This window comes from Colobus angolensis, unplaced genomic scaffold (genome assembly GCF_000951035.1).
Source record: "Colobus angolensis palliatus isolate OR3802 unplaced genomic scaffold, Cang.pa_1.0 Scaffold245, whole genome shotgun sequence".
In the NCBI taxonomy this organism is placed as follows: Eukaryota; Metazoa; Chordata; class Mammalia; order Primates; family Cercopithecidae; genus Colobus; species Colobus angolensis.
This window is the reverse complement of record NW_012115655.1, coordinates 1,729,482-1,738,713: the sequence shown is the minus strand read 5'-3', so window position 1 is coordinate 1,738,713 and position 9,232 is coordinate 1,729,482. Positions and strand designations below refer to the sequence as shown.

Sequence of the window (9,232 nt, the reverse complement as noted above, 5' to 3'; positions counted from 1 at the left end):
TAGCATGTGGGCCTGGCAGATGAGTGTCCCAATACTGCTCTGCCTCTGTTTCAGGGAAGTGCATTTGCCTGTAAGGAGCAGAGACACAATAATCCACTTCATGAAAAGGGGGTCAGGCAGAAGCTCTCTGAAATCCAAGACTAGAGCCCGAACTGGAGTTGGAGGGTGGTGCACATGCAAGGAGGCACCAGGACCTCGGCAATCTAAAGAGGAGGGTGGAGTCGCAGCCGGGTAATACTGAATATTCAGCAACTGGCTCTCAAGGACAAAGCCCTTATTCGTAGCATTTATCAATTTCCATGGTGTAAATATCCCTATCATGGCCAATTTCAAGGACAAAGCCCTGATGTGTAGCATTTATCAATTTCTATGGTGTAAATATCCCTATCATGGCTAATTTCAACCAACACCAAGTCATTGCCCTTGAAGTGAGAAGAAATGCACAAAATCAACTCCCTAGAGTCAGTACAAGTCTACTTCAGCATACCAAATGTCAATTTTGATTCTTTTCTGAATTTCCCAGGTTTTCAACAAGGTACATTTATTATTGTTTCATAATCAGAAAAACACCCAGCAAAAGTTAATTTCTTAATAAAAGAAACGTGGGGTTTTGGGGTGGGATGAAAAATGGGATGCAGTTTATTAAGGACAAACTTCCCTGATTTCACTACTTGTTGAGGGTAGAGGGTCAGTTTTGGCTTTTGCCATCACTTGCCTCTACACCTTTTTTATTTTGAGACTAAGTCTTGCTCTGTTGCCCAGGCTGGAATGCAGTGGTGTGATCTCAGCTTGCTGCAACCTACACCTCCCAGGTTCAAGTGATTCTCCTGCCTTAGCTTTCTGAGTAGCTGGAATTACAGGCACCTGCCATCATGCCTCGGTAATTTTTTTGTATTTTTAGGAGAGACAGGGTTTCACCGTGTTGGCCAGGCTGGTCTTGAACTCCTGACCTCAAGTGATCTGCCCACCTCCACCTTCCAAAGTGCTGGGATTACAGGCGTGAGCCACAGCACCCAGTCTCAATCAATCCTACCTCAGCCTCCCATATAGCCGAAACTACAGGCATGCGCCACTGTGCCCTGCTAATTTTTGTATTTTTAGCAGAGACTAGGTTTTGTCATGTTGCCCAGGCTGATCTCGAGCTCCTGAGCTCAAGTGATCTGCTTGCCTCAGCCTCCCAAAGTGCTGGGATTACAGGTGTGAGCCAGCATGCCCGGCCTTACTTCCACCATTTTGTGGACACTGTTTTAAGGAGAGGTTGCTCAGAACCACCTGGTAGGGGTCTTGGGAACACCTGGCTTTCCTTAAGTTCAGGTCTGCAGGGGACATGTCAGGGTAACACCTAGGGACCAGGCTGGGTGGTCCTGAATAGAAAGTTAAAAAATTATAACTCATATATGACAAGTCTTTTATTATGTTGACTAGAAACATGCTGTGGAAAGTGTGTGTTGTACGCAGAATTTGTAAGAGGAAATAAAGCCTTAACACTGTTCTTTTAAAAAGAATTCCCTTTGGATTAAATTATAAAACACTTGGCTCTGGGCTCTGCTTTGTTCTTGGATTTTGATATTTAGCCTCACTACTTAGATCAGGCTTGTCTTTCTCCTCTGGCAACTTTCTAACTTCTTGTTTCAGATCCAGGCAGACCCCGTGTCATTGTTTTGGATGAAAGCATTTATCTTTCGTTATTGTTATGACAGGATGTGGTTGGCAAGAGGAGTTGGCCAGAGGAGGCCAGGGTCAGGCATTTGATGAGCACGAGCCTGGGAGCACTGGGCAACCTTGAATCAGGCAGAGGAAGAGGCCAGCCCAGCAGCGTCTGCAGGATGCCGCGATTGGGAGAGGCTGGCACACTCTACCTGGGAACTGAAGATACTCAGAGGATCCCTGACCTGAGGTAAAAGCTGCAGCTTCTCTGTTTTCTGGGCCCTCAGGTATTAACTGGAACCAGAAAGAGGCCACAAGATGGCACGCAAAGCTGGTCTTGTCTGAGGCATGGGCGGATATTCCATCTGCCTCACACTTACCAGGAAGATGTGAAGTCCTGAGTGTGCTCCTTCAGCATGGGGTGGGGATCAGGCACTGGCTCAGGAGCTGGAAGTCTGGAACTGTAGTCCCATTCAGCTACTAACTAGCAAAGCCCTGGCATCAATACATGTTGACTATTATTGTTATGGTTGTTGTTACCTTTGTGTTGTCAAATAAAACATGGAAAATTATACAAACAAATATATAGCTTAGTGAATTATTATAAGGCACGCAATACCGTTGTAAACACCACTAAGGTCAAGAAATTGAACTTTGCCAACTACTCAACGTCTCTTTCGTGTGTTCCTGCCCAAACACAGCCCGGTGAAGGGACATGTTTGGTGTGTACCATCCAGGTTTTGGCTTGGGATATATTTAGTTGGAGGATGCCGCAAATGTTAGACCCTCAAGTGCAGATGTTAAGTAAGCAGTTGGATACCAATATTTATCTAGTTATTGTAGCACAGAGCCTAGAGATAATCCAAGTTATCCAAGTCTAGAGATAATCCAAGTTGTCTCTAGGCTTTGTGCTATGATAATTAGATAAATATTGGCTTACTATTTGTTGAAGCATCATTGCAACCATCAGAAACATTAAGAAAAGATGTCTATTTCCCAGAATACAAAGAACAGGCAAAGATACATTAGGAAAAGTAAACAAAAAGAAAGCAAGAGTGGCAATAGAAACTCCAGACAAATCAGAAAATTCTTTAAAGAAAAAAATTAACAGGGTAAACAGGGACATTTAATACTAATAAAAGATAAAACCAATAGCAAGGATATAACAACACCGTACTTTGAACACAGATTTAGAGCATTAAAATGCATAAGGCAGAGGAGAGTGACTAGGGAGAAGGGTTTGACATCTACATATAGGAGAGAGGCCACAGGAGCTGGGGCCAGGGTGTGGCATGGGGTCTGTGTTGACCCTACATCTTTCAGTGAGGCCCTCTTAGCCAAGCAGGAGGCCACCAGTGGGGCTAAGTGGGAGTCCTGGAGCCCAGCTCTGGCATATGCAAAAATCTTAGACCCTCTTGAATTCCCACCTTGCTCCTCCTACCCTCCTGTCCTGTCTTATCTCAGTCTCTTTCGTTCACTTGGCTTCATCTTTGCTTCACCTTGACTCTGAAGTCTAAGGGCAGATTCAGTTTAACTAGCTGGACCCTCCATAGTTCTTTTTTATTTATTTATTTATTTTTTATGAGATGGAGTCTCGCTCTGTCACCCAGGCTGGAGTGCAGTGGCGTGATCTCGGCTCACTGCAAGCTCCACCTCCCGGGTTCACGCCATTCTCCTGTCTCAGCCTCCCGAGTAGCTGGGACTACAGGCACCCACCACCACCTTAGCCTGCCTGGCTAATTTTTTGTATTTTTAGTAGATACAGGGTTTCATCATGTTAGCCAGGATGGTCTCGATCTCCTGACCTCATGATCCGCCTACCTCGGCCTCCCAAAGTGCTGGGATTACAGGCGTGAACCACCGCACCCGGCCGACCCTCCATAGTTCTATTGAACACAGCTCAACATATGACTTTTTTTTGCTTTTTTGTTTTGTTTGTTTTTTGAGACAGGGTCTCACGTTGTTGCCCAGGCTGGTCTGGAACTTCTTGGCTCAAGCAATTTTCTTACCTTGGTCTCCCAAAGTACTGGGATTTCAGGCATGAGCCACCACACCTGGCCCAAGCATATAACTTTTGGAAGCTGATCTTGGCCGTCGGCCAGGTCTCAATTTAAATTCATGCCTATTAATCTTAAAAGGGCTGAGAAAGAAAAGATTAGGTCAAATCAGAAAGTAAAAATCTGCACTCCCATTCATCAGGCTAGGAAATCTAGCCTCTACAAAAAATATAAATTAAAAAACTAGTCAGATGTGGTGCCATGCACCTGTACTTGGAAGGGTAAGGCAGGAGGATTGCTTGAGCCCAGGAGGTGGAAGCTGCAGTGAGCCATGTTCTCACCACTGCATTCCAGCCTGGGCAACAGAGTGAGACCCTGTCTCAACAAACAAACAAAACAAAAAAGTAAAAAACATTAAAAAGAAACGTTTCTTTAAGTGACTCCGTACAATTATCAATGTGTCATAAGGATACCCTTCGTGAGTGACTATTTATTCTTTTTTTTTTTTTTTTTTTGAGATGGAGTCTCGCTCTGTGGCCCAGGCTGGAGCACAGTGGCCAGATCCCAGCTCACTGCAAGCTCCGCCTCCCGGGTTTATGCCATTCTCCTGCCTCAGCCTCCCGAGTAGCTGGGACTACAGGTGCCCACCACCTCGCCCGGCTAGTTTTTTGTATTTTTTTTTTTAGTAGAGACGGGGGTTTCACCATGTTAGCCAGGATGGTCTCAATCTCCTCGGCCTCCCAAAGAGCTGGGATTACAGGCTTGAGCCACCGCGCCCGGCCATGACTACTTATTCTTACTGAGAAAAATTGATTTCTAAAAATCGCAGACCATCAGAAACTTTGTTGTTTGCCGTTGTATCAGTAAGAATGAGACATCTCAGAGTTGTCTGGAAGATCTAAATCACTTTGACACGGGGAAGCAGTCTCAATTTCCAACTCAGATATGGGGCTTCTGAATACTACATTCCACATTTATCTCAATTTTGTAGTTTCCAGGGAGAAAAGACTCTGGGTCCACTGTAAAGTCTAGACTTAATGTTTATCCTTTTACAGATAGTCCCACTGTGCTTTGAACTTATCTTGATACTGTTCATTGAAATTTAACCTAAACTTGGGGCAGGTGTGGTGGTGTGAGCCTGTAGTCCCAGCACTTTGGGAGGCTGAGGCGGGTGGATCGCTTGAGCCCAGCAGTTCGAGACCAGCCTGGCCAACATGGCAAAACCCTGTCTCCACTAAAAATACAAAAAATTAGCCAGCTGTGGTGGTGCGAGCCTATAGTCCCAGCTACTTGGGAGGCTGAGGCAGAATCGCTTGAACCTGGGAGGTGGAGGTTGCAGTGAGCTGAGATCACACCACTGTACTCTAGCCTGGGCAACAGACTGAGACTCTGTCTCAAACAAAACAAAACAAAACAAAACAAAACACCTAAACTCCAAATTTTCTTGTAATTTTTATTAGAGTAAAATAAACCTATAAATGCATTTGGAAAGAACTGGTCCTTTTAATAGTACTTAGTCTTTCCATAAAGGAACTTGGTATATTTATTTAAGTTTTCTTTCAAATCTCTTAGTAAAGTTTGTTAGTTTTCTTTATGTTGCTGGTTGCTGTTATTCCTAGGCATTTACATATGTTTTATTACCATCATGAATGGCATTATTTTTCCATTGCCTTTTTTTTTTGAGACAGAGTTTCGCTCTTATTGCCCAGGTTGCAGTGCAATGGCACAATCTCGGCTCACTACAACCTCCGCCTCCCGGATTTAAGCGATTCTCCTGCCTCAGCCGCCTGATTAGCTGGGATTACAGGTGTATGCCACCATGCCCAGCTAATTTTTGTAGTGTTAGCAGAGACGGGGGTTTCACCATGTTGCTCAAGCTGGTCTTGAGCTCCTGACCTTGTGATCCGCCTGCCTCGGCCTCCCAAAGTGCTGGGATTACAGGCGTTAGCCACCGCGCCCGGCTGTCAGGTTTCTTTATATGCTCCATTATAATCTTATGGGACCACAGTTGTATATTCAGTCCATCATCGACTGAAATGTCATTATGCTGGGCATGACTGTACTTGTGACAGTTAATTTTAGATGTCAAGTTTACTGGGCTCAGAAATACCTAGCAACCTGGTAAAGCGTTACTGTTGAGCGTGTCTGTGAGGTTGTTTCCAGGAGAGCTTAGTGAGTCTGAGTGGACTCGGTAGAGAAGATACACTCTCACTGTGGGTGGGCACCATCCAATCAGCCAGTGGCCCAGAGAAGACAAAAACAGAAGAATGGTCCATGTCTCTCTATTCTGAGGCTGGGATACAGTCATCTCCTGCCTTGAACAACAAAACTCCAGGATCCCCTGCCTTTGGACTTCAGGACTTAACACCAGTCTCCCCACTTCCTGGATTATCAGGCATTTGGCCTTGGACTGAGAGTTATACCATCTTCCCTGGTTCTGAGGTCTTCGGACTCGACCTGAGCTCGCAACAGTCTGTCATGTGACTTCTCAGTCTCCATAATCATGTGAGCCAATTCCCCTAATAATTTCCCTCCGCTATGCCTCTCTAGGTATCCTTTTGGTTCTGTCTCTCCGGAGTCCATCATCAACTGAAATATCATTATGCTGGGTATGACTGTAATTGTGATGGTTAATTTTAGATGTCAAGTTTACTGGGCTAAGAAATACCTAGCAACCTGGTAAAGCGTTACTGTTGGGTGTGAGAGAACACTAACTAATACGCTCCTATAACTTCCTATTAAAATCATGGGATTTTAATAATGACAGTTATTACTACTTAACTAAGATCTGCAAAGGTAATGAAAATACTTCAGGATCCAACGTTAGATGCATGGTCCGTAGACACTGGGCTAATTTGAGACGTGCTGTGGCAATTCGGTGTAGACCTACCCTGACTCATCCTCTGAGAAGATGCTAGTGACCGAGTTTTGGAAACCATTTCTTCTGTGCCCCCAAAGCACATCTGAAACAATAGACGTTTTTCAGTGGGGGGAAGACATGAATGTTTGCCATGACGTTGTTTTCCCCTGGGTAAGGAGGAGGATGAAGATTGACTCTCTGCTGTGTCTCCAGAAATGAGAATGTCAGGGATAAGTGGGGTTTCCAAAGTTTACAAAGGACGGTTGTTGGATCGTTGTGGGATCTCAGACGCCTGCGAGGAGGAAGTGGGAGGACTATAGACTGTCTCCTATCCATCCCCTCATTGACGACTTGGGTTATTGAGCCACTAGAAGTACAATTGTGAAGTGGGAGGATTATAGAATGTCTCCTGTCCATCCCCTCATTGACAACTCGGGTTATTGATAGCATTAGGAGTACAAATGTAATAGCCACCACCGGAGGCTTCCTGCTCACGGATATGAAGTGGGAGATGCACCAAAATAAACACACAGCACTCACAGTGGACTCTAAGAGGCCACTCCTCTTCCAGAGCCCCCTCCCACACACCTATTCTAAGTAATTTCTAACCCTGTGATTATTCACAGAAAGAAGAAGAATAGAAGTTGCTGGCATTTGTAGTAACAGGATGAGAAAGTGCGAGACTTCCTGTTATGTGTGTGTGACAGCTGGTGATAAGTGGAGGGCCCTGCACAGGAAATCCGCTCAGCTTCTGCAATGGGGCCTGCCTGACACTTGGGCGCTCCTTCAGTCTCGATGTTGATGGCAGGACAAAGGGGCGCCTGGACCATGGGTGACGTGGTTGAGAAGAGTTTGGAAGGGCCTCTGGCACCTTCTACTGATGAGCCCTCCCAGAAAAGAGGAGACTTGGTGGAGATCCTAAATGGGGAAAAGGTCAAATTTGACGACGCGGGACTCTCCTTAATTCTTCAGAATGGCCTGGAGACCCTGCGAATGGAAAACGCTCTGACAGATGTCATCTTGTGTGTGGACATTCAGGAATTCTCCTGCCACCGCGTGGTACTTGCCGCGGCCAGCAACTATTTCAGGTCAGCATGCCTAGGACCAGAGTTAAATTGGGTGCAAGTTGCAAGGAAGAGGTGTGTTAGTGTGAGAGTCCAATCTTAAAGAGTTGGCCTTGATGTTTATAGTTTACATATATATTAAGGCTCGTGTGTCTACTTAAAATAGAAGAAAGGACACTATCATGCTTTATTTATTTATTTATTTATTTATTTATTTATTTATTTATTTTTGAGACGGAGTTTCGCTCTTGTTGCCCAGGCTGGAGTGCAATGGCGCAATCTCAGCTCACTGCAACCTCCACCTCCCGGGTTCAAGCGATTCTCCTGCCTCAGCCTCCTGAGTAGCCAGGATTACAGGCATGCGCCACCACACCCAGCTAATTTTGTATTTTTAGTAGAGATGGGGTTTCTCCATGTTGTTCAGGTTGGTCTTGAACTCCTGACCTCAGGTGATCCACTTGCCTCAGTCTCCCAAAGTGCTGGAATTACAGGTGTGAGATGCTGCGCCTGGTTTATCACACTTTACATTTTAGGATTTAGGCCACATTAAAAGAGAGATTGGCATCATTTAAAACCAATGTTTACATTCTATAATAAACCTTCTGTGTATATGTCCTTGTTCCAAAGGATGGAAAATTACTCTAGTCATGGGGATTTTTTTCCCCCTTTGTCTGACTAATGTGTTGGAAACATAATGCTGTCTTTGTTAATCAACAGACATAGAGAAAAAGGATGTGGCCCCTCTTTTGGAGTTATCAAATGACTTGTTACAAATTAGGGGCTTCTGTGTGTGTAAGCAGTGTGGGGAAAGGGAAAGCAGTTACAAAGATGGTTTAAAGGGGAGAGGCCTCTAGTTACAATAAACTGGTGGTCTCATAGTGGGAAGACCTGAAGTCAGGAGACCTGGCTCCTTCTCGACAGTGAAACTTTAGGCAAATCACAAAGTGCTCTGAATGTCTGTTTCATCATCTGTAAGGTGAGGACAACGATGATCACCTTTCAGAGTTGTCATAATTAAACAAAAGCGTGAAAAGGGTCTTATACAGTGTCTAGCATATAGTAAGTAGAGGCTCAATATATCTTTCTTGGAATTCTTTTCCTGATTCTGCTTGGTTCAGATAAGGATGACTCATTGAGTGTTTCCCATGAGCACGTCCCTGGGGTAGGAATTGTATAGTGCCGGGAACCCAGTGAATACATCTGGATTCGGTGTTCTCCATATCAGCACGGACATGGGGGAACCAGCTTGCAAGGGCAATGTGGATAATGAAGAAGGTATTTGGGAACTTGAAAAGAAATACCCTTAGAATTCTTCTTAATGAGATTCTTAACTTTTGATTCTGGCTGAGGAAATTGAAAACGATTAACCTATGAAAGCATTATGGAAGGTCTTTCTTTCTTTCTTTCTTTCTTTCTTTCTTTCTTTCTTTCTTTCTTTCTTTCTTTCTTTCTTTCTCTCTCTCTCTCTCTCTCTCTCTCAAGGTGCTTGGGGGAAAACTTTTCTTTGTAATTCATAGAGCAGGATCAGCAGGTTGCTGTGGGACTCATTAGGTCTCCTGTGTTGATAAGACAAGGAGATATCTGGGTTTGAGAGAAGTAGTGGCTGTTGTGCGCCAGACAGACACAGTTATCTGATTTTATTTTTGTAACAGCATGATGAAGGT

General features: G+C 44.6%; 1 protein-coding gene across 1 annotated transcript in view; it reads left to right on the top strand.

Moving 5' to 3' along the window:
- Window positions 1-7,240: 7,240 nt before the first annotated feature.
- KLHL6 (kelch-like family member 6) overlaps window positions 7,241-9,232 on the top strand; it is a 66,221-nt gene continuing 64,229 nt past the window's right edge. The window contains exon 1 of the mRNA XM_011945802.1: window positions 7,241-7,592. Within this exon, the coding sequence (XP_011801192.1) occupies window positions 7,300-7,592 (293 nt within the window). The 5' untranslated portion in view covers window positions 7,241-7,299. The remainder of the gene's footprint in view (window positions 7,593-9,232) is intronic.